The 24030-nt window shown below is 46.5% G+C and overlaps 1 protein-coding gene across 2 annotated transcripts in view; it reads right to left on the reverse strand.

Annotated features, from left to right (window-relative positions):
* Positions 1-826: 826 nt before the first annotated feature.
* ALPK3 (alpha kinase 3) overlaps positions 827-24030 on the reverse strand; it is a 53676-nt gene continuing 30472 nt past the window's right edge. For both annotated transcript variants that reach the window (XM_049905931.1, XM_049905930.1), the window contains 9 exons: positions 15676-17860; positions 14780-14927; positions 14310-14437; positions 14136-14171; positions 12333-12613; positions 11618-11706; positions 10474-10697; positions 8167-8215; positions 827-7549 (listed from right to left, as the gene is read on the reverse strand). In XM_049905931.1, coding sequence (XP_049761888.1) covers positions 7204-7549; positions 8167-8215; positions 10474-10697; positions 11618-11706; positions 12333-12613; positions 14136-14171; positions 14310-14437; positions 14780-14927; positions 15676-17860 — 3486 coding nt within the window. In that variant the 3' untranslated portion in view covers positions 827-7203. The remainder of the gene's footprint in view (positions 7550-8166; positions 8216-10473; positions 10698-11617; positions 11707-12332; positions 12614-14135; positions 14172-14309; positions 14438-14779; positions 14928-15675; positions 17861-24030) is intronic.

Genomic DNA, 24030 nt, shown 5'->3' on the forward strand with positions numbered 1-24030 from the left:
AGCCAGAAAACCTTATGAGGGAGTTCTACTCTGTCACATGGGGTTCCTATGAGTTGAAAATTAACTGGACAGCACCCAACAACAACAACCTCAAGGCATACAGTGAAACTCAGGGCCTTTCAACTACTGTGCAGAAATCCCCTTACTGCTTGTAGCCATTGAGTTTATTTCAAAACAAACCCAGAGACTGACTTTTTAAAATCACTAAACTTACCACCAGTCAAATTTGAAACCTCAAAGAATGCAGTCCTGTCAACTGAAACGGTGGTATCTGAGAGTATACAGAGGATGTAAAAACCCTGAACACTTTACCAAGAAAGTTGTGCCTCACTTTTGCAGGAGGAAGCGAACAGTTTCTCTCCTGCCCCACACTGCATCATTGATCTGCTAGGAATCAGAATCCACATTCAGCATAGCCCAGGGGATGAGAGGGAGAATAGGATCAGGAAAAAGAAGAAACTGCATGAACTAGCTAGTATACATTGTCAGAAGTTACAAAGAACATTCATGGAAACTTTTTTAAGGCTGTTTGAGCAAGAAGAGTGGAACATAACTTTGGTTCAGACTGTATTTATTGATATGTCCACTTAACAGAGATTCTACATTCAAGGCAGAAGCTCAAGCAGCCAGATACACTTCATATGGTTTTTTGGGGATTGGGCAATACAAATCTGGAACAAATGTTGGCCCATGATAAATTACATCAAAAGACAAGAAAGCTAAGAAAGGCAGGAACTCAAAGATTTCAGGTTAGATAAGAATGCTTTATTGGGTCCACGGCTTGCATCCAGCCGCCCCCCCCCCACCCCCCCACTGTCCCCTAGAAGGCCCAGAAGATGGTTTCTATCCTTGCCATGGGTAATAAACTGGTGAGGCTCTGCTGGTTTTCTCCCTAGGCCTGGAATGGTAGTTGGAAGAGCTATGTTGAAAATGAGCTCCCTGATCTGGGCAACAGAGGTAGATAGGAACAAATAGGGTAGTCATCATAGTGGACATGGGCATGGAAAGCAGACCTCTAGCTGTGGTTAATCAATCACTGAGTCCCCAGCAATGAAAAAGACAGGACAGTCCCTAAGATATTACCTGATTTGCATAACTAAAGACTCCTGGTTGGGCAAAATGGGTCTGTCTCAAGCTGTGAAGGTAGAGTCAAGATTTCCTAGGTAATTTCCAGAACTTGAACAGAGAGGAAGTCAAATACTTTTAAAGGTAAACCTTATTTTTAATACTTAATGTCATATTGTAAATCTTCCCTGCAGTCTTGCCCAAAGGGATCTGTATCCATTTATCTGGGAGCAATAGAAGAGAAGGGGAAATACTCAAACTTGGGAAGAAGCATTCTATAGGATACTGGCTCCAAGCAAAATCTAATTCCTGGGATAACTGAACAGCACTGTGGTCTGCCAATCAACAAGGGTGACTAATAGGCTCAACTTTGCTCATGGTAGACCCAGTGGAACCTCAAAGCCAATCAGAGGTTATTTTGCATGTATAGTTAAAATGGACTTATTTGGCAACAGTCATAACCTCCACAAAGACTCTCTGATTTGTGGAGTAAGAACTACTCTAGTAGGAAATGACAAGCACAAGCCATTAGAATTCACCCTTCCTATTTTTACTAAAATGAAAGCAGCAGTCAAGAAATCAAATGATGTGTTGCATTGGGCAAATCTGCTGCAAAAGACTTCTTTAAAGTGTTAAAAAGCAAAGATGTCACTTGGAGGACTAAGTTTTGCCTGACCCAAGCCATGGCATTTTCAATCGCCTCATATGCATGCGAAAGCTGGCCAATGAATGCGGAAGACCAAAGAAAAATTAATGCCTTTGAATTATGGTATTAGCAAAGAATACTGAATATACTGTGGACTGTCAGAAGAATTAATAAATCTGTCTTGGAAGAAGTACAGCCAGAGTGCTCCTTAGAAGGATGTAAATACTTCATCTCATGTATTTGAGATATGTTATCAGGAGGGTCCAGTCCCTGAAGAAGGGCATCATGCTTGGTGAAGTAGAGAGTCAGTGTAAAAGATGAAGACACTCGACAAGATGGGCTGACACAGTGGCTGCAACAATGGGCTGTTTGAATAGCGATTGTGAGGATGGCGCAAGACAGGGCAGTGTTTTGTTCTGTTGTACATAGGGTCGCTATGAGTCGGAACACCTAACAGCAACACTAAAGTGGTAAATAAAAAATAATAACACATTCCTGGGGGAATTGTAGAAAGTAGTGTCACCATCAAATACTTGAGAGTGACTTCATGATGATTTCCTACCACAGCTCAGTCTGACCAGTGCAAAACACTTGGAGGTCTTTGGATTATTGTTTACTCAAAAAAGTGATGACCCCAATTGCAGGTGCTGGTCCAGATATGGTCATCTTGCTGGAGCAAATTCATCCAGCTCTTGGCACTTGGTAAGAACCATTTGATCTAGGGAACTCATTTTTCCTTCATTTTAATAAACAGGAAACGTCAGAAGCAATTCACCTTCACCTGGCAGGGCAGCAGTCCTCCAGTGCTGTGCTACCTTAAAGATACGTAATATTATAGCTGTCCAGCTCTGTGCCACTACCTGGCTCAGAGGGACCATGACTTTCTTCCTACCACAATGTCATCATATTGATGGTATCATGCTGATGGTTCCTAGAGAACAGCAAGCTCCCTAGATGCCTTGGTGAGTCACACGTGAGTCAGAAGTGGGAGATAAATCACAGGAAAACACAAAGGTCTGCCCTTCGATAAAGTTCCTGGGGGTAGAGGGTCTGGTGCAGCGAGAGTATTTCCTCCACATTGTAGGACAAATTACTACATTTTGAACCCCTAACCACTAAGGTCCATTCCAGGCGATATGTGCCACTTTTGAGTGTCTTGCTCTAATCCACTTACTAACTGACCCAGAAGGCTGCCAGCTTTGAGCTGGGCCTAGAGCAAGTGAAGGCTCTTCAGCTGGGAAAGCCTTTAATACAAATGGCTCTGCCACCAGGCTTATGACCTGGCAGACCCAATGGTGCTTGAGAGGTATCTGTCTGTGGTATATCGGGGAGCCATGTGGAGCCTGTGGCAGAGAGGACTGCTAAATGGAGTGTGTGGCAAGTCCTGAAAAGAAACATGCAGTAGGATCCCAGGATTTGGAGCAAAGTGATGCTCTGGCCAACAAGAAACTACTGTCCTTTGAAAAATGCCCCTCTGGCTTGTCACTGGGCTCTGGAGAAGCCTACATGCTTGGTTACAGCATATCAGATGGCCATGCTGTCCCTCATGAATTGGCATTATCTGATCCACCTAGCCATAAAGTCAGGCATGGCCAGAAGCACTCCATCACAAGTGGACATGGGCTCTCCACGACAAGCCTAGAGCAGGCTCTAAAGGCACAAGGAAGCAACGTGTGTGGACTGCTCACTCAGCCTTCCGCAATGCTGCTCCTACCATACTGCAGAGCTTCCCTCAGTATACACCTATGGCTTTAAGAGGGGGCAGAAATCTAGTCTTCATTATTATGGGCCCTTGATCTGCATTTGGATTCGCTTTTCTTACCCACGGTGCCTCTTCCACCATCAATATCCATGCAATTATCAAATGTCCTAAACATCATTATGGTACCCCTACATATTGCCTTCAGCTAAAAAACTCACTTTACAGCAATAGTAAGGTAATGGGTTGATGCCTATGGCATTCACTCATTTTCCCAGGATCCCCAGATCCAGAAGCAGTTGGGCTGATAGATGGTGAAATGGTCTGTTGGAAACTCAGCTATGGCACTGCTGAGAAACACCACCTTGTGAGGTTGGGTCAGTCCTGCAGGATGTAGCATAAGCTCTGAATGTGAACCAATTCCTACCAATCAGTTGTTGCCGAGTCCATTCCAACTCATGACAATCCCACGTGTATCAGAGTAGAATTGTGCTCCAAAGGGTTTTCAATGGCGAATTTTTCAGAAGTATAGCACAAAGCCTAACTTCCAAGTTGCCTCTGGGTGGACTCGACCCGCCAACCTTTTGGTTAAGCAGCCAACACGTTAACTGCTTGCACCACCCTGGGCTATTTCTCCTACAGGGCTAGGAAGCAGTGTGGAGGTGGGTGAGAAATCACTGCATCTGTTGACCCATCCTCAACACTTTTCTCATGCCTGAGGTTTGGGAGTAGCTGATGCAGAGGTTTAAGTCCTCACAGGAGAAACACATCACAAAAAGGATGTAAGGATTCAGCTGAACTGGAAGCGGAAGAAGCAACCTGGCCATTTCAGGTCCTTATACCTCTGAGTGATGGATAACAAGAGGTTATGGGAGTGGCTAGGACGATTAACCCTATAAGGGAAAATATGGTTGCTGCTACATAAAAGGGGACAAGAGCACAGATGGAAGTGGGGCCATTCCCTGGAGTGCTTTCTGGTCCTGCCATGTTCCGTGTAAATGCCTGTCACACAAGCAGGAATGCCAAGGAGCCAGACTTCAGAACTGAAAATTTGGGTCACTCCAAAAGGCAAAGAATCTCTATTCATAAACACCAGTCCTCATAGAAATGGACTGTAGTTTTTACCCATATTTCATTTTGCTAGGTTATAAAATTTTGGCTCAATATGGTTAACTTTACTAGTTAATCCACAGGTTGCAGACTTTCAAAACAGGATTATGATAAAACCGAGAGAGGAAAGAGTATCACCAGGGATACTGGACTTAGAGAATGGTAGCTCTGGGTCATTACGCCTGGACTAGTAGTTGGATGTGACCTTGAACTGTCTCAAAGAAGAGGAATTTGTTTCTGGTTGTATTTGAGAGTCATAATACAACAGGTGGGAAAATTGGAATGCATGCACATACATGTGCGTGTGTTGGGGTGGGCTAACTTTTCTTTTTTGCCCACATAGCCCTTTCTACCCTCCCATTCTCTGTCATCCTTCTGGTAAGAACACCCCCCATCCTTTGAGAAACTGCTCTCTACCAGTCCACAATACCTGAGCTCCAGGTCAGATTCTTTTACTGGGAATTTGAATCTTGAGTGCAGAGAGACCCACTGGTTGGTGTGGATCTGCTAACACCAGCAGCCCCTGAGAGACAAGCCCTGGAGCTGCCCCGCATCCCATCTTTCTCAAGGCTGATTGTTCAGCTATTCCTTTGGTTCTGTGAGTTACCCAGCATCCTTCCCATGAATCCTTTTTTTTTTAGTTGGTTCCAGTCAATTTCTGTTGCTCAATATCCAAGAACCCTAATGGATAGATAGTCTCGTCTGAGTCTGCCTCATACATCTTTGCCTTCCATAAGCTACCAGCCCAGGTCTGGTATAAAGTAAGTGCTCAGCATATACTTGCTCAATGAATGGATGAATAAGAAAGTGAATGAACAATATTCAGCTCTCAGCTCACCAAAGCAATCTGGATATTCAGGCTGGGAGAGTTGGAGGCAGACTGGGGCAAGAAGGAAAAGTGAGGTAAAAGTCAGCGGAGCACTAGAGGAAGGACAGAAGTCAGAAATATCAAATGGAGGGGGAAATGTCTGGCAAAGAAAGGACATGGGTGATGGCAGGGGGCAGGGGTGGTAGTAAGAAGATTCTCTGCAGCTTGGGAAGCAGAAAATGGTCAGCGAGTAGCTGAGGGGCAGAAGCCTGCTGTCTCCTGGGAGGTCTTACTGCAGTGGAGGCAGCCAGGGAGAGTCCTCAGATCCCCTAAATCCTGCTCTGCTCCTTTCTGGCTCCTTCCTTTGTGTTCCTCTTCCAAATGAAGGAGCAATTCCAAAGGCTTATGTCCCCAGGTATGCTGCTAAGGGGCACACAAGCCTTCAGCCCAGTTGTACCAGAAGCAAAGGCCATCTAACTGTGGCCACAGATGGCTGAGAGTGAGCTTCAGCCCAGAAGCCAGAACATGGACTCAGTTTTAAAGTGGGCCCAGGGATTACAGAACACCCTTGAAGAATCTGCCTGGAGAGAGGGCCCTGACACCCATAGACCTTCGATCACACCAGATGAGGGTGAGCAGGATACACAGTTGCTGCCTTTATTGCATTCCAAGGGGAGCAGGCTAACTCCAGATCCAGCCCATCCCAGGCTTCAAGGAGGGATGCTCAGGGAGGATCCAGGGTGCCGGCCAAGCACAGCAATTCCTTGGGAGTCCATACAGGAGGCCCCAGCACTGGAGCCCCAGGATCAGGAGCTAATGGTTCATGGCAGGGGTCCTAGTTCCTACCCCAGCACATGGATGGATTGCATTCTCCCTAGAACTCCCCCATGCGGAACAGTCACTGTGACCTCACCTCCTTTCAGTATGGAGCACAAGGTCCCTGAAAATCAACACCTTCCTTCTGGCCACAGCTGCTCACAAAATCCTCATGCCTTCCCTCGCCTCATGGGCAAAGAGCTTGGGAGAAGGAGGGAAAAGTGTACTGGGGTTGAGTGAGAGGCCAGAGGGTCAGCTCCTCTCCTGGGTTCTGGTGGGCAGGTATAAAGTAGGGCAAGAGTAGCCCTCAGGCAGAGTCAGGAAAGGGCAGACAGCAGGCTGCAACTGAGCTCAAAGCCAGGGGTATGCAAGGTGCAAGGGGGCATGGGAAGCAAATGAGTGAGTGCCTGAGTGACAGAGGAAGCAAGAGCATGAACACGCATCATCAAAGACCACCGCACAAGGACATGACAGGCGCTGGAAGGGCCCTCAACCCCATCTGGGCTCAGAGCAGGTTAGTTGCAGGATGAGCTGGGATGAATGAGGCAAAGTAACTGCAAGGAGGAGAGACCCTGAGAGTCACTGGGCCAGACACAGCAGGGCAGGTCTGGAGCCCTGAGGACAGGGAGGGATCAGGGCCAAGTAAGGGCAGGAGGGTGGATGCTGGGCCTGAATGCCCCCAGAGGACAACATTCACTGCAGGGTTTGGCTGGGGGCAGGGGTGGGATGCAGAACTCATGCAGAGGACTCCAGGAGCCTCCAGCAGTGGTGAGTGTAAACTTCAAGGAGGGCCCAGGCTGCCAGGCGCTTGGAGGTGGGGCTGCTCAAGACTTGGGAGCCCTGGGTGATGGATGGCACCAGGAGAGGCCGGTGTGTGGTGCACACCAAAGCCGTCTGATGAGGAGCTGACTGAGGAGAGGCTGCTCAGAGGAGTCCCCAAGTGGTGCCTCCTCAATGCACCATCTCCAGTTAGTTCCATACTGTGAAATTCTCCATCGGGTTCAAGCTGCTTCCTGGTTGGTCTGCTGCTGAGTGGAGGCCCCCAGCCTCTTGTAGGGGCTACCGCATGCCCTGGGCCTTGGAGCCCCCTTCTTGGGTGGCAGGCTGCCCCAATAACTGGGCAGTGACTGCCTCTGAGGCCTGAGGAGTGGCTTTGGAGCTTGGGGCACTCTTACGTGTGCCCTGAGGACTAGGCAGGCCTTTCTTCTGGGGCTGAGGACTCAGCTGGGTACCCTTCCTGCCAGACGATGGGCTCTTGGAGCCTTTGGGCTTGGCCTGGGCATGGACAGCCTCAGGGCCCTTGAGGGCTTTTAGCCCCAGCATCTCACAGTAGGCATTGCACTGGTGTGAGGAGGCAAACTGGTCCAGCAGGGCAGGGAAACAGCACTCCTTGAGGCCTTGGTACCTGCACCAAACAGTGAGAGCTGAGGCCCTAGAATGGTACTCAGCACCCTGACCCAGAGCAGAAGCCCCTTGGGGGGCAGGCTTTGGGATACCCACGGGCAGGTTGTGGTGCCCAGAGTACATCCTATTCTGCCTGGGGGTGGTAGGGAACCTTCCCTGGGCGCTACCTTAGGTGACAGCATGCAAAACCTCCATTACACCCTAGCACATGGAATTCACAATGTGCGACAGTAATTGGTGTGAGAATGATTTATCTTTTTAACATTAATTAGAGCAGACTCAAGGTCATCACTCTAATCCTGTGGGCCTTGATCATCTGCATCCTGATGGGCTTTCTTGGGTGAGAACCCAGTATTGCAGGTGACCCTGTATGTGTAGGCCCTGGGCCTTTGACATAGTACTCAGGGCTTGTTGGTCACTAGCTGCTGATCCAGACCTGGGGTCAGGACACAGCGAGTAGGAGTCAGTGGCCCCCAGAATGTTTCCACATGGACTTTGGTGTGACTAGGACCATCTGGTCCCAGGTCCAGCACCTCAGGGATGAAGAACCAGAGGGACTTAGGACATTTTCCAACCGGAAACGACTCTGAGTGTATTCTGTTCCCAAGAACCACTCACCCTCGCAGTTTGGTGGCAATCTGCACATCAGTCATCTTCCAGTCAACCCCTAAAAAGAGAAAAAGTTGGGGGTTGATGCATGTGAGCCTCCCACTGTCCAGTCCGGATCCAAGGCCCCATGTCTGCAGGATGGACATCACTTTAGATGGAAATGTCCTAAATTTCAGGGCCCTTCTTTAGGCATCCCTTCCCTGAACCATCACCACCAGTCTGTCTCAAAGGTAGTGTGGGTATCTGTGTATTATTAATAGTCGTAATATTCCCATTTTTACAGGTGAGGAGATAGGCTAGGAGTTAAATGACTTGAGCAAAGTCACATTGATTCATTTGTTCAGTTGAGCCCTGACTATATGTAATGACCAATCATTGTCAGTCAAGGTAAAAGTTCAGCTTTTCTGATTCCTGGATCCAAAACTCTCCCAACTATGCAATCCTGCCTCTACTGGATCAGCTCAGACCACAGACTGGGTTGGATGCTGGCTTTGAGCTAAATCATCCTCCTCCCTCTTAACAGATGTTTATTTAGTCAAGAGAAAAAAGATGGGAATTTGAAGATACATCAGGGGTGGACCAGTGGGAATGTAACACTGGATAAGACTGATTTCTACAGTATCATATAGGCAGCCAGCACTCCAAGAAGCCAAGGTGATCTTCTCGGTTAAGATACCCTTAGAAGAACAGAGCCAGGCAAAATAGTGATGGAGAAATTTTTCCATTGCCCAGGTATCTCAGCACTGGCCCTCCTTCCCCATTTTCAAGCTGTCCAGGTAGCATTCTTCTAGGAACTTGCCTTTCACTCCCAGGCCTGATTAAGGAGAACAAGTGTGGGATTTAGAATTATGTCACTTTTGAGTCGTGTGAACTTGGTGATTCACTTAAGATCTCTAATCCTCAACTGTATAAGTAGGGATAATAATGCCAATCTAATAGGGGTGTTGAGAAGATCACAAACTCATGTAGAACTTTAACCTTGTACCTGAAACATAGTACATATACAATAAATATGAGTTTGTCAGGTCTCTTTCAGCATTATCACATCCCATCTTGTATATTTAATAATGATGACCCCTTACACTTCCACAGAAGCTTACAGTTTACACAAGGCTTTTACAAATATGGCTTCACTTAAATTAACCCTCATAACAAGCCTGGAGATGGGTAGAAAAGGTACCATTAGTCCTGCAGAGGGAAAGGAAATGGAGGCACAGTGAGATTAAATAACCTGTCCATACTTTAGTTTTCTTCTCTGTAAAACAGAGATCCAGCTAGAACTGATGAGGTCTAGACTTAAGTCGAATGTCTTCCACTCCAAAATCTTTCTGCTATACCATGTTATCATCTCGTTAGAGAAAGTGGTGTACTTCTCACAGCTTTTGAGGGCAAGGGCTATGCCTTATTCATCTTTATATCTTCTGAATATTTAGTAAACGTTTGAAGGATGGATGGATGGATGGTTGGATAGGTAGATGGATAGAAGGAAGCATGAACTTTTGAGTTAATGGAGTGAAATGGCTTAGTGTATTACCTAGCCTCTCCCATTCCAAATACATGGAGTTATCCATACAATATTTATTGTAAAACTTAACTCCAAAGAAAAGCACATTTGAGCCAATTTTATATCTTTGGCCCTTGGTCTTCTCACGTATTTATATCAAGGACAAGATTTAATAATGTTTGATACTCCCAGCTTTCCTCCCCTCCAAGTATAGAGAGAATTTTTTTCTTTTCATCTCCCCTTTCCAGTTAAAGAGAACAGGTCTGGAGAGGACTGGTCAAAGAAGGAAGAAGGATTCACGCTTGCAGGCCTTTCTTTTTTGGGGAGAATCTGGGTAATGGGAGAAACAAATAAAACTAAAAAGAAGCCAGAGATACAACATTGATTTACACAACAGAACGCTAAGAAAGATGGAGGAGGGGAAGAAACAGTGAAGCCGTAGGTTCTGGGATGGGGGAGAGGTCACAGGGAGTGAGAAAGTTCAGAGCAGCTGCTGGGTAGGGAGGAAGGGAGATTTTGAAAAGGATGGCTGTGAGTTTGGACTTATATCCCAGGTAATGTTCTTTGAAATAAATTCTTGTTTAATTTTAAGTGGGAGCTGGACTATATTCCTTTAAATGCAATTTTCAGTTATAGATGGGACTACATGAGACCCTGGTGTGTATTGGGGCTGCATCCAATCTACTTCACAAGGTTATTGTGAAGAGCAAAGGAGAGTAAATATAAAAATGCTTTGTTAACTATCAGACAAGCACTATGGCTCTGCCCCTCCACATTCTGTCACACACATGCATACCCTCGTGCCCTCATACCTGCCAAATCTGTGACAAGGAAGCTGCCATTTGTCCACTGATACAGCCAGTGCTGGAAGGTCTGGCATTTCTGCACGGCCTCAGAGTTGCGAGCTGCTGCTGGGGCCCCAGCAGAGCCCCATTCCCGGGAACAGGAAGACTCCAGGGGCTTGCCCAGGTCCTCCTCCAGGGTGGCATACGGGATATTGTTTGCAGGCCGGTAGATCAGATACAGTGGGATGATCCTAAACATAGTTTCATCCTGCAGTGAGCAGGAAGTATGACCCCAGAGGGGTCATCCCTCCATCCCAATTCTATACTCTTAGACCTAAAAGGAGGTCCCTTCCAAGAATGGAATTCTCAGCTCTGAGCCAGAAGGACAGCAAGAGAGGGGAGCTCTACCCCGAGTTCAGGAAAGGAAATGGAAGCTACTGGCTTCAGAGTCCTGTCCATTCTCTATGGCCAGTGGGACTAGAAGTGAACCCTGCTGTGGCCCAAGGTGGACTTTGTGCTTAGGTGAGGGACTGAGCTAAGCATGTGTCAGAGAGGAGCACCTCTAGAGAGGATTCAACTGGCTGTGGCTTGATAGCAGTCAGGCCCTAGATAGTCAGAGTCAGAATTCAAGTCTCGAAATGACAACGATTACCATTTCTCTCTGACGCCTACAAAATTCACACCGACCCTGACTGCCTACCACAGAAAATCCCCAAATTGCCTAGAAGCTTTTATCCACCCCATCAATTTCAAAACTCTGCAATCAGCAAAAACCAGACTAAGGAGTAGGGGATTGGAATGGGAGAAGACCTGAGATCAGGGCAGTGGCTTTTGCAAAGTGAGGAGTGAATCTTTAGGTCTTTATTTCTAGATTTTGAGGGACCACTGAGCTGAGCATAGTGGCAACTGTGGGCCCATTTGCACATGGCCATAACTCAGGATACCCCAGGAGGTGGTGCAATCACTGTTCTTTGGAGACCCATTGCAGTCAAGTCGATTTCAACTCATAGCGACCCTGACGGACAGAGTAGAACTGCCCCATAGGGTTTCCAAGTAGCGCCTGGTAGATTTGAACTGCTGACCTTTTGGTTAGCAGCCGTTGCTCCTAACCACTATGACAGCAGGGTTCTCTGTAGAAGCTAAAGGCAATAGGTCCCCTTTGTACACTTACTCGGGCACCTCCCCAAAGCCAGGCACGGCCCGGGCTTCAGTCGCAAAGATTTTGCAGTACTCGCGACTCATGTTCTGGATCTTGCACCCCTGTGGATTATAGGGAACCAAATCAGATTAGCAAAGAACCTCCTAGATAGCTCTCTGTCAGTCTGTTCTAAGTGGAAGCCCACCTGCTCGGGGGCTGCAGGAAGGAGTCCAGCTGGGGTGGGGTGTAAATGGGGTTCCCGCCTGCCCTGCTCCCTACTCTGTGGCTCATTTTTCTCCTTTGTAAAACAAAGGGCTTTGCACTTTGAAAACTGAAATTTTCAAAGTAGTTTCCGAACTGGATCCCCTGGAGCCCTAATAACAGTGGCAGTGCCCCAGGGGCCACCCTGTAGAAGGCAAGGAGTAGGATGAATAAGCAGAGCACCGACCATCTGCCCCACCCATAGTCACTCCCCTTTAGTCTCATTTATAAGGCTTCCATGTAAGCTTATGTTTCTGTGGCAAAAGTATAGTTTGAAAACAATGACCCAAGTGGCTTTGATGCTCTCAAGTTCTCTGAGACCAAGTATAGCATCTGGATTCTGGGCTATGTCCCAGTCTTTCCCACAGGAGCCTCATAAGGTTGAAACTGAGATGGCTTCTGCCTTCATTTCCCAGCATGACCCAGGTTGGGAAAAGGGAGGAGGTGAGAAAGTAGAGGGAGGAAGAATGGGAACAGGACCTAGTACCTGGATAGTGACGTCGTAGTTTCTGCCCAGGAGAGAGGTCTCACTGCTTGGCCCAAACACAAGCAAGCTGGACACCTTGATGATGCAGGTGCGGCCTGACTCGAAGATGGGTTCCAGACCATAGATGACCTTGGCCTGGGAGGCCTTCTGGAAGCCACGCCTATGTCCAGCCCCTCGGAGCTCCTCGCTTACCAAGCGCCCAAAGAGCTTGTCCCCCCAGCAACCAGAGTCAGCCAGACCCTTAGCAAACACCATGGGGGTCATCTCAATCTCTTCTCCAACTGAAGGGGAACGGGAAAAATGTGGAAAAGTAGAAGTTTCTGCCCAACCAAAGTGGGGTACGTAGGGCAGGCGAGAGGCTGGCGATAATCCCCAACCCCGCCAATCTAGTACTCAAACTTTCTGCACCTTGAGCCCCTATCAGACTGAGAGCTCCTTGAGGGTGAAAACTATCTGATATAATCCCTGTCATTTAACAGTCCTTGTGCGGTACCTGTCACGTGGTAAGTGCTCCCCAAGTGTCCATGGAAGACAATGGTTTTCTGTGCTAGTAGCAATCACAACAGCATCCCGGAATTACTTTGTTTTAGAGTTATGTTTTGATCAAATGGTTAAATGATTCCATTTCAACCAACACATTTGACTGGAACAAAAAGTTTTTCAGATCAATTCAGCTGCAGTGATCACCCCTAGTGCTCAAACTGTGATCACTGAATACCATTTCCCACTGGAAGGAATTACAGGTGCCTAAAGAAATGTAAGAAATTCTACATATCAAGTGACTTCAATAAATAAATGGCAAGGTGGGGGAAAAAATGAGAGAAGAGAAACATATTAAAAGGGACTTTGAGGTAACCAATGTCACAAAACAATATGTATACTAATTGTTTAATGAGAAGCTAGTTTGTTCCGTAAACCTTCATCTAAAGTACAATAAAAAAAAATAATAATAATAAGAGAAATAAAAAAAGAGACTTTGACAGATCAGCCAAAAGCAATAAATGGTTCCTGATTAAAATAAACCAAGGAGACCATTGGTGAAATCTGATTGGATATTCGATGATATTAAATAATTATTACTACATTTTTAGATGTAAGGTTATATTTAATATTTATCATATTTGATTTGACAACTGAAAAAAAGGCATTGGTTGAATAAATGAGTAGATGAATGAAGGAATTAATACACTAATTAGTAAAGGGAGCTCTCAGAATCTTTCCATTGCAGGCTGACTTCACAGTCCCAAGCTTTGGCGTGTCTCTCGTCGGGGCAGCACAGACCCTTCCCCCAGTACTTGAGTCTTTAAAATGCTTATCAAACTTGGGAGCATTTCACAGTCACCAGGGAGCCCGCTGAAAATGCCATTTTCCTAGGTTCTTCCCAGAGATTGTGACTAAGGCTATCTGGAGCAAGGCCCAAGAAACTGCATCTGTAGCAGAGTCCCTGTGTGACTCTGATGCAGGAGGCCCACAGGCCACTCAGAAATTCTGGGTGGGGAGCTGGTGGGATATGATGTACTCTGGTAGCCAGTCCTGCCCTTGATCAAGGCTCCAATTTGGACAAATGGCACAAGGCTGAACTCACCCCTTACAGAATGCCTCCTCCTACCTCCAACTCCTCTTTCCCCACAATCTCCTGAAAAATCAGTCTCCTCCATCATCCTCCCTGAGCCTTATCCTAAACTAAGAGGCAAAGGGTAGCTGTATATGGAGGTAAATGTGACATTATGGAAGATTCCAAGCATGGTGGGGGTAGGGATGAATACCCACCACACCTCCTCCTCCCCCGAAGGGCCCCCGTACCTTCGCCTTCTTCTCTGGAAATGAATCCTGACAACACTAGGTGGAGAAAAAGAAAGAAAGCAGATGCCTTCAGGGTGTCCTGCCTAGAGAGGGAGCCATCTCTGCAAAGATAACTCCTGCCCATCCCCGGGAGCAAGGTCCATCAGAGACCCTGGGCATCAGGGCAACACTCACCCTCAGGGCTGAGGCAGAAGTCAGTGGAGGCAGAGCCGTGCTCATTGTGGATGGTGCACCGATACACGCCGCAGTCCACAGGGGATGCCTGCACGATGGCCAAGGCTGCCGGTCCCTCGTCCCCTGCACTGCAGAGAGCGGGGACCTTTCTCATGAGGCCAAAGTCATGCACAGGGCTCACGGGATGGAGCAGACTGTGATCCTCAGAGTCCTCAGACCCTACTCCCATGGGACACTGAGAAGCCAGGCGTCGAGAGACACCATGGTGGAAACCAAGCTCCAGATCACCCAGGCCCAGCTGTACACCTTTAGGCACGAGTCTTAATACCCGAGCCTCTGTTTTCTCACCTCTGCTCTGGGAGTAAGAGAATCTCCCTCATGGGGTTATTGTGATGCTAGGACAACACCTGGTAGTGCCATCGTCATACTTAGGGAGCCAGGTGGGGTAGAGATGGTCCCAGCCAGCTTACCTCCTGCCCACCTCACCCACTGGGTGCTGATCCTTGGCCCATGTCAAGACTGAGTCACTAAGAACGTTGAAGAACTGGCACCAGAGCTTCAGGCTGCCCGAGGCATCAGGAAACTGCTCCACCCTAATCTTCCGAATCACCTGTGGGGCTGAGAGCAGGGGGGCCTAGCTAAGAGGGAGAAGCCACTTCCCCTCCACACTGTGCCTCCTCTGGCCCTTCTCACATTTGTACAAGGAGAGGCAGAGGGCTGGGACTAGGGCCCAAGGCCTGCCTCTGGCCCTACCCCTGCTTCCCCAGGTATCTTGGTGGCACAGGCTGAGAGAAAATAGGATTCAGGTCTCCCACTACTTCTCAGCCGCCAGCCCTTGCTGCCCCCCCACCCCCTCCATCTCAGGCTTCTGCCCTGATCCGCAAAGCACACATCTGAGCTAGAAAGAGCCCCAGCCAGGGAGAGCCTCACACTGGGAACACGGACAGCTGTCCAGGCAGGGTGTCCCTAGCTCTAGAGACCTGCATTGAACTCGTCCCTACTGCTGCAGTTGGGGGACAAGTCTGTAAAGAAGGGACGATGATGATGACAGAGCTAAAATGCTACTGAATGCCAGGCCCTGTGGTAAGTCCTTGATCTAGTCCATCCCACTTAACCCTCACAACACTACAAAGTTGACACTATTCTCACCCCCATTTTACAGAGTAGCAGAGCCAGGAAAAGACCCAAGCCTTTCTGATTTCGAAGCCCTTGAGATCATTAAATAAGACCTTCTCAAAGGTGCTTTGTCAGTCCCTGAATAAGAGCAGGGCGGTGGTGCTATCAGCAGCAGCAATGTCTTCAGTGGCTTCCCAGCAGTCCTCCCCCGTGAAGCTCCCCCTTGCCCGACTTAGTCCCCATTGCTTACCTTTGAGCAGGTCTTTGGCTTTCCTGGACTTGGCCACAGCATCCTGCTTGCCTTCATCCAGGGCCAGCTCTGCATCCAGACCACTGGCCTTGGTGCTGGTGCCCAGGTCTCCTGGGGCCGGCTCCTCCTCTGCCCGCGGCACCTCCAGCAGACCTGCCTTCCTGCCCTGGGTAGGGGAGCGTCTCTCCCGCCCCGGAGTCCCTGGGGACCCAGGAGCCAGGCTCTTCCTGGGCCCCCGGGGGGAAACTGTGGGACTCTCCCTTTCTTCGGGCTTGGCCGCCTCCCCCTCTTCCGCTGCTCTAACCTTAGGGAAAAATCTCTTCCTCCGGGCCCCCAGAGCCAGCTCCTCAGGTGTGGCTGCAGGAAGACCTGTCAGAGCCTCCCCTGGAACTGTCTCCTCTTGGAAGAGCTCCTGGGCCCTGTTCTTTGCTGAGAGCAGTCCTTCCTGGCTGGGGGCTGCCTGCCCGCTCACCTCCCCTGAAGGCCCACCCACGCTGTTCTCCGAGGTGGCCCCTAGGAGGTCAGGCCCCTCAAAGGAAACCTCTCCTTCACCTTCACCCTCACCCTCACTGGATCCTTCTTCCAAGGTTGGCCCAGGGCCCTCGTCGCCTACCACGATGGCAGGGACAGTGAGGGGGCTGGGGCGAGGGCCCCGGGAGCTCCGGGCAGCCGCCAAGGCCTGCTGACCAGCCTGGACCTCACGATCCAGGAGACCAGTAAGGCGGCGGGAAGTGCAGGGGCTTAGCACCAGAGTCTGTGCACTCTGCACCAGGTGGTTGTTCTCCACACGCTCCAGGATGCGCCGCGACGTCCTCGGGCTCAGGCCAGCCACTTCTACTGTGGGGACCAGAGTAGGCGAGGACGCCAGGACACCAGAGGCCACACCTGTCTGGGACTCTGCCACCCCTCCACTTGTCTCTGCACCAGACAGCTTTAGCAACAGAAGCAAGTAGTTCTTCAAGGAATCTATGAGGCCAGGGTCACACCTCTGGGGACTTGGGGTCGTACCCTCCACATCTGGCACCTTGGCACAGGCCCCCTCACTGCTAGCAGCTATGGTTTCTGGTGGGTGACTCTGGGTGGGAGTCCGTGGCCCTGGGTGCAACGTGGGGGAAGACCCAAGCAAGACCTGGGCCCCAGAGGGCAGTGCGGCAGTTGTGCTCCTGTGCTGAGAAGTCAGAGCGCTGGGCAGTCCCTGCGGTGGGCTATTGGTCAGGCCAGTCTCAGTAAGTGAGGACACAGTGGGTACCTCTGGGCTCAGGACAGCTGAAGGACAGCTGCTCAGATCCACAGACAGCACTTTCCCCAGCTGGTCCTCCTTGGGGCACTGGAACAAGCTATCGTCTGTCTTTCCTTTGGCTGGGCTTGACCACCCTGGCCCTTGACATCTCTTTCCTCCCATCTGCTCCAAGCTCCCCTCAGGAGGCAGATGTGCTGGGAGCGTGAGGCTCCCTGACAGGGGGCCCAGCACAGTTTCCTCATGTTTTCTTGGGGCTGTTACTGCTGCCTCCTCAGAGCTGAGCACAAAAGCAGGTTTTTCTGGGACAGAAGACCCTTCTGGGGTCTGCTCAAAGCATCTAGTAATCTGAGGAGGCCTAGGGCCCTCTGAAGGTGGGGACGCAGGAGCTCTGAACTGTGAGCTGAGGCTGTTCATGGGCTCCTCCTCCGGCTGGCCTCCTACAGCTGTGGGTACATTCCCCTCTAACTGCCTCCCCTTTTCTCCCTGTATCCTTCTGTCTTCTTGGGTCCTCTCATCTGCTTGTGTCTTCCTGTCTTCCTGGATCTTCTCATCTGCCTGTGTCCTTTCCTCCTGTGTCCCTGCCCTTCCCTGTGTCACCACATCCTCCTGTGAACCCCTGTATGCCTGTGTCCTCCCACTTTCTTGTGTCACAACATCCATCTGTGTCTTGCTCTCTGCTTGTATCCTCTGGGTTGTTTGTGTTCTGTTTCCCTGTGTCTGCCCATCTGCCAGCACCCTCCTGTCCATCTGTGTCTTCCCATCCAGCTGTATATTCTTGTTGCCTCCTGTTCTCTGGTCAGCAGAGGTTCTCCTGTCCTCCTGGCTTTCTGTATCCATGGGCTCGATGGTGCCCTGACTTCCAGAGGTGCTGGGACCACAGGAGGCTGCATCAGAGCTGCTGCTGGCCGATGTGATAGGAACCATGGTTGCCTGGGACTCCAAGGCCTGAGGACACATGAACAAAACAAGAACTTAACTATACTTGCATCAGGATTTCCAGTCTGATCACATCCAGAACTACTCTGATGGGAATCCTGCCACTTGATTTCTCAGGCCAGCTGGGGGTGGGAGGCAAAGGACATATGGCAAAGTTCCAAAGCCTCATGCCCACCCACCCCAATCTCTGATCCCAGAATTGGGACCAGGGAATATCCAGCATCCAGACCCAGCTCTGGCCCTTCTTACTTCTCCCTGAAGAAATCATGACTTTCCTGAAAGACACTGTTCACATGTTATCCCACCCCTTACCCCTGCCATTTGGAGGAGAGTGTCCTCTCCCCAGGGCTCCCAGAGCAATCTATCTGTTCCTCTCTTGTGGCACTAATTACCCCAGATGGAATTATGAGTGAAATGAGAATGTACAGAAGAGCCCCCCACAATGGCTTCAGTGACAGCATCCACCATTAATGAGTGGTACCACCATGAAGCAATCCAGAGTGGGTAAAAGTAATTATGAATGGCCCCTATGCCAAGAAATCAATGACACATTATAACATTATCCTTTTTGCATACCTACTATTTGCAAAGCACTACCATGAAGTGGAATCGCCTCAATAGCAAAGAGTTTGGTTTTTTTTTTGTTTGTTTGTTTATATGTTGCTGTTAGGTGCTGTCAAGTTGGCCCCTGACTTATGGCAACCCCATGCACGACGGAACAAAACATTGCCCAGTCCTACATCATCCCCACGATTGGATGTGGATCAGGTCATCGTGATCCATAGGCTTTTCATTGGCTAATTTTCAGCAGTAGATCGCCAGGCCTTTCCTAGTCTGTCTTAGTCTGGAAGCTCTGCTGAAACCAGTTTAGCTTTATAGCAACATGCAAGCCTCCACTAACAGACAGGTGGTTGCTGCACATGAGTGTACTGACCAGGAATCCAACCCGAGTCTCCCGTATGGAAGACGAGAATTCTACCACTGAACTACCAATGCCCTCCAAAGTGCTATGCTAGCTAGGCCCCATATATATATGGCCTTAACGTGAAATATTTATGAGAATTATCCCCATCTTAAAAATAAGAACAATGATGGCTGAAGAAGGGAGGTAATTTGTACATTATCAGATGGAAGTGACTGGCAAAGTTTAGATTAGAACCATGGGTCCAAATTCCATGTTATTTGCTTTTATACTTTATACCACACCTTCCAGTCTAACTAAATGACTTTCTATCTAATCATAGTGGCATGAAAATTTCCCTCTTTTCCTCCTGAATATCATCAAAACAACAAAGTAAACAAGAAAAAAAAAAACAAAGCAAACTCCATTATTAGTGAAACTAGAGGCAAATGTAATCGATGTCTCAAAAAAATGAATAAGGGCTACTAAAAGACAGAGGCAGATGCTAGGGGGGTGCGAAGCAACAAAAGTTGTATAAACCTGTTGCCATCCTGTCTCTCCTTGGAAACTCTATGGGGCAGTTCTACTCTGTCCTATAGGATCGTTATGAGTGAGAATTGACAGGACAGCACACAACAACAACAGGATCATGGAGAGCTGAGTAGAAATAAAGCAGAAGAAGCACAAGGAGAGAAGAGTGGATCAGCGTAGGGGCAGGAGATCTCAGAAATCAACAGCAAAACTACAGTCCCTGAAGAAACCTCCTAAAAACTGCTAAGGAAATCCATCATAAGTAATTTTTTTTTCAAAAAAGATATTCATTAAAAGGTATCATAAGAAAAAAAGTGGGAAAGAGAAGTACAACTTACCAAAGAACATTCACCAAAAATATTGACATGAAACAGATGAAAATTGTGACCAATATTTCACCAACAATTTTAAAAGCTTAATGAAGAAACCACCTTTATAAAGGAAGAATACAAAGCAGAAATACAAGAACTCAAGAAAGAGAAGGAAGAGAGACAGGGAGGGAGAGAGAAAAACAGAATATGTGAGTTGTCAGAACTCAGGAAAGATACTGAAGAAAAACAAAAAATAAAGACAAATTGGAAAGAGCACCAGAAAAACTAAATCCTGTGGAAAACACAGTGAAGGATATAGAGAATAGAAACGGGAAAAGTAAGCAAAGAAAAATAGAAAGAAAGGGCCAATAAACAGCAATCAGTAAGATGTTAGAACCTTCTTTTAACTTCTGATATTCCAGGATTAGAAAATATTAATACGGGCATAAGATCTATAAATTTACAAAGAAAGTGCTGACTCTGCCCACACGCCTGCTGGTCCCAAGGCTCCTGAAAATAGATCTTCTTGATTAAATAAAGCAACCTTCGCTCCCCCTTTACCCTCAGCCACATCAACCCCTGAGTCCTACTGAACTTAATTTCTCAATATCTCAATAGCCATTCCTTCTCTCCATCTCCATGGCCAAGTATCTGATCCAAGCTGCCAAAAATTGTATCTTGCCTGAACTGCTGTAAAGCTCTCTAATTGGTATCCATGACTCTAGTCTTTGCATCTGCTAAACTATTATCCTCAAAGTAGTCCAACTGATCTTTCCAAAATACAGATTTCATTGTGACACTCCCCTGCTTAAAAATCTCTCAATGGCTTATCATCACTTACAGGATAAAGCCTAAAAGCCCGAGCCCAAAAAAGCAAAAAGTCTAATAACACTATTGGCCAGGGTATGGGAAAAAAAAGCATTAGCAGAGCCTCTATGGACAGCAATTTGGCATTATCTATCAGAACTAATCGACAGCACTGGGTTTTTTTTATTATCAGAACTAAAAATACTTATACCCTTACAACCAACAACTATACTTCTAGGCATTTATCCTACAGATACACTTTCATGTACAAATGGACTCATACAAGGACATTTGTTGCAGCATAGTTTACAATAGCAAGAAACTAGAAATACCTAAATTCTATCCATGAATTATGGTATAACTCAAATAAATAAATAAATATCCAAGTTAAAAAAAAGTGCAGGATAAAATTACAGTATGAAACTTTTGTGTAGGAAGATATACACACATATTGGTAAATACAAAGAAAATAACTCCAGAAGGATGCCCAAGAAACCGGTTAGAGCAATTGACTTCAGGAAAAACACCTGGGTGATGGGGGTCAGAAAGGGAGGAGACTTACTTTTCTCTGTGTAACTTTTGTTCTTTTTTAATTTTATACTATGTGCATGTGACTTACATGCAGCAAAATATTTTCAAGGTTCCTCCATGTCATAGCATGTATTAGAACTTCATTCCTTTCTATGGCTGAATAATATTCCATTTATATATAATTTTGTTTATCCACTTATCTGTTGATGGACATTAGGGTTGTTTCCACCTTTTTGTTTATTGTGAGTAATGCACAGTTAATTATTGGTATACAAGTACCTGTTTGAGTCCCTGTTCTCAGTTCTTTTGGGTATATACCTAGGAGTGGAATTGCTGGGTCTTATGGTAATTCTAAGGAGCCCTAGTAGCACAGTGGTTAAAGTACTCAGCTGCTAACCGAAATGTCAGCAGTTCAAACCCACCAGGTGCTCTGCAGGAGAAAGATGTGACAGACTTCTTCCATAAAGATTTAGCCTCTGGAACCTTATGGGGCAGTTCTACTCTGTCCTATAGGGTTGCTATGAGTCGGAATCAACTAGACAGCAATAGGTACAGTAATTCTATGCCGAGCTTTTTTAGTAACCACCAAAATGTTTTCCACAGCAGCTGCACCATTTTACAGCAGTAGACAAGGGTTCCAATTTCTCTACATTTTTGTCATCACTTGTTATCCCACGCCCCCCTTTTTTTTTAAATAATAGTCATCTTAGTGAGTGTGAAGTGATATCTCATTGTGGTTTTAATTTATATTTCCCTAATGATTAATGATGTTAAACAGCTTTGCATGTATTTATTGGCCATCTGTATGTCTTCTTTCTTTGGATATCCTTTTACTTTTAACCTACCTACATCATTATAAAGTGAGCTAAATGAGCCATAGAGTTGGATGGCTTTTTTCACAATCTGTCTTTTAATTATGTTTAGACCCCTTACATTTAACGTAACTATCAATATGTCTAGATTTAGTGTAATCATTTTATTATTTGTTTTTTGTCTGTTCCCTCTGTTTTTCCTTCCTCTGTTTCCTCTTTCCTGCGTTCTCTTGGATTATTAGAACATATTTTTAGTATTCCATTTCAATTTACATATTGTAAATTTTACTATACCTCTTGGTATAGTTTTTTTAGTTGTTGCTCTAAGAATTACAATATTCATACTTCTCACAGTCTACTTAGAATCAATATTTTAACCCTTCAGGGGATATGTATTAACCTCATCATCATATAGGTCTCTTTACCCTTCCCTGCTCTGTGTTGTAGTTGTCTTATATATCTACATACATTTAAAACTCCTGCATGCTATAATTTTTGTTTCTACCTTCAAACATATTTTGAAGAATTTGAGGAGAGAAGAATAATCTATTTACCCATATATTTACCATTTTGGTTGCCCTTTCTTCATCCCTGATGCTGTTTCCTTCTAGTATCATTTTCCTTCTGTTGGAAGAACTTACTACTTTACTAATTCTTTTAAAACAGGTCTGCTGGCAATGTATTCTCTCAGTTTTGCTTCATCTGAGAATGTCCTCATTTTACCTTCAGTCCTGAAAGCTATTTTTTGCCGAATGTAGAATTAAAGGTTGTTTGTTTGTTTTGTCATTTTAAAAATATTGTTCCACTTCCTTCTGGCCTCTATTATTTCTGATGAGAAATATGCAGTCATTCAAATCACTGTTTCCCTATAAATAAACCAAAAACTAAACCAGTTTCCATTGAGTCACTTCCGGTTCATAGCAACCCCAAGTGCTGCAAAGTAGGACTGCATTCCTTGGGGTTTTCAAGGCTGTGACTTTTTGGAAGCAGTTCACCAGGTCTTTCTTCCAAGGTGCCTTGGGGTGAGTTTGAATCGCCAAACTTTTGGTTAATAGGCACCACCCAGGGACTCTTTTCCCTATAAATAATGCATCATTTTTCTCTGGTGACTTTCAAGATATTTTTATTTTCTTTAATTTTCAGCAGTTTATGATGTTTCTGAGCATAGACTTCTTTGGGCTTATCCTATTTGGGGGTTTTCTCTCCTTGACTCTGTAGATTTATACTTTTCACCACTTTTGGGAAGTATTCAGCCATTATTTCTTCAAGTATTTTTTCTGTATCACACTCTTTCTCCTATCCTTTCGGGTATAGAATAATACAAATTTTAGGCCTTTTGGTTTTGTATCACAGGTCCCTGAGGCTCTGTTCATTTCCTTTTCCAATATTTCTGTTGTTCAGATTGGATAATTTCTATTGATCTATCTTCAAGCTCACTGACTTTTTCCTGTCGTCCCCATTCTGCTATTCAGCCCATCCAATGAGTTTTTTATTTCAGTTGCATTTCTCAGTTCCAAAAATTACGTTTGCTTTTTCTTTATATCTCCTGTTTCTTTGCTAAGACTTTCTATCTTTCCATTCATTTCCAGAGTGTCCATCCTTACTTGGCACATTTTTATAGTAGTTGCTTTAAAGTAAGGTAATTCCAACAACTATGCATCTTGACATTAGCCTGTGTTGACTCTCTTTCCCATGAAAACTGGTATTTTCCTGATTTTTCAATTTTTGTTTAGCAGACGATTTACCTGGTTGTGTTCAGGCTATAAGTTCCACTCATAAGGTTGTGGTTTCAACATCAGTTCTGTTTTCAAAGCCTTTGAAGTGCTATTATGATCTGCTCTACGTATGTACCACACAGTGGGCAGTCTAGGACCTGGATGGTGGTCTCTTAATACCATTCTTAAAGTGTTTTGTATGCTGTTCAGGATCAGATTGATGAATGCACAACTTGGAAATGAGCTCCAGAGTTCATAAACAGCTTATGAGGTCACTTTCCCAAGCTTCCGCTTCTCCACACTCTCCCCAGTACTTCCTGGTCCCCTAGGGCTCCCCTTTTCAATCCTCTAGTCACATACCAAAAAAAAAAAAAAAGCCAAATCCTGTTGCCATTCAGTCGCACAGCTAAGGCTTTATTTATCCCACTCTGCCACATATTTTCACAATTAAGCCTGTGTCCTAGGGCAAGGAACAGGTCCAGGAGAGGAAAAAAGCAACTGGGGTGGGGGTGGGGGGCGGGAATTGTCCTATCCTCTTGAGACCACAGCTCCTCTAATTAAAGGGGAAGAT

Source organism: Elephas maximus, chromosome 13 (genome assembly GCF_024166365.1).
Source record: "Elephas maximus indicus isolate mEleMax1 chromosome 13, mEleMax1 primary haplotype, whole genome shotgun sequence".
In the NCBI taxonomy this organism is placed as follows: Eukaryota; Metazoa; Chordata; class Mammalia; order Proboscidea; family Elephantidae; genus Elephas; species Elephas maximus.